The sequence below is a fragment of the Phytophthora parasitica genome (assembly GCF_000247585.1).
Source record: "Phytophthora parasitica INRA-310 unplaced genomic scaffold supercont2.428, whole genome shotgun sequence".
Taxonomy (NCBI): domain Eukaryota; phylum Oomycota; class Peronosporomycetes; order Peronosporales; family Peronosporaceae; genus Phytophthora; species Phytophthora nicotianae.
The window spans coordinates 1-1013 of record NW_008649414.1 but is presented as its reverse complement, the minus strand read 5'-3'; the positions used below and the strand labels follow the sequence as shown (position 1 = coordinate 1013).

The following is a 1013-nucleotide window of genomic DNA, read 5'->3' as shown; positions in this document are numbered from 1 at the left end:
GTCTTGTCGATCCAAGTTTTGTGCCCCAACAAAGTTTTAACTTAGTTCCAATTCGATTGAATTCGGTGGTCGTATTTGCAGCCGTGAAAAACTTGCTACGAGAAAAATTGGACCACCTGTCCCGGCACGAATTCTAATTTTTTTCAAAATGCGTGAGAATCGACTGTCGTTTCTCGACCCGCTCGTGAGCGTCGTCACCGTCAACAAGAACAACAACGACCAGGCCACGTTCAAGAACATCTACGTCAAGACGACGGACGGCAAGAAGAACGTCAAGGTGTGCCAGTGGTCGCAGGCCAGCAAGACGCCGTCGAACCTGGGCGACGGGCCGTCGGGCAAGTTGTGCCAGTACTCATCGAGTGACGTGCATATCAACGAGGATTGAACTCGTTGATACCTTGCACTATAGAAGTGTGTGATCGGATAGAAGGTTACATTTTGGTAGTAGCGTACGAACGGATAGCGTAGTTCTTAGAGCAAATTGATGTTTTTGTGGAGCAACTTCTATTGGTATCATCATGTTACTTACTCGCTATTTTACGGAGTAGAAACCATAATGCACGACAGCACGACTCAAGATAAACGAGCATATCTGAACGGCAAATTCGCAGTAACTAGCATTCAGAGCGTGGGTATTTTGTATTGAGAATGGTGCCCGATACGTAGATGACTGCGAACAACTTCCTATCGACGTAGCTGACCAACAGTTGCTGTCGCAACTTTGGTGCAGTGGGTTGCTACCGCGGACCACGTCCTTGATACAGGTTGTCCGTAGGCGACGCTGCAGCATTGAGTGTAGTCAGCCATATAAACTGCAACAAATAAAATCAAACTTTGATGCAATAAGAAGAAAAAAATCAGGCATACAGAAACGCTGCTTGTTGACTTCGAACTTCCTCATTACATGTACAGAGGGTACCAGGCATCCCGAAAAATAAATAATCTCGGAAAAGTATTCATATCTTGTGCACCAAAAATTTATTTTAGGAAGAAGTCGCAGGTGTACCCGATAT

The 1013-nt window shown here is 45.4% G+C and overlaps 1 protein-coding gene across 1 annotated transcript; it reads left to right on the top strand.

The window, feature by feature from the left end:
- Positions 1-148: 148 nt before the first annotated feature.
- PPTG_20275 (hypothetical protein) lies at positions 149-385 on the top strand (the record flags this gene model as incomplete). Its single annotated transcript, XM_008919009.1, has 1 exon — positions 149-385. The coding sequence occupies one exon, from the start codon at positions 149-151 to the stop codon at positions 383-385; it is 237 nt and encodes a 78-aa protein (XP_008917257.1).
- Between the last annotated feature and the right edge of the window lie 628 nt (positions 386-1013).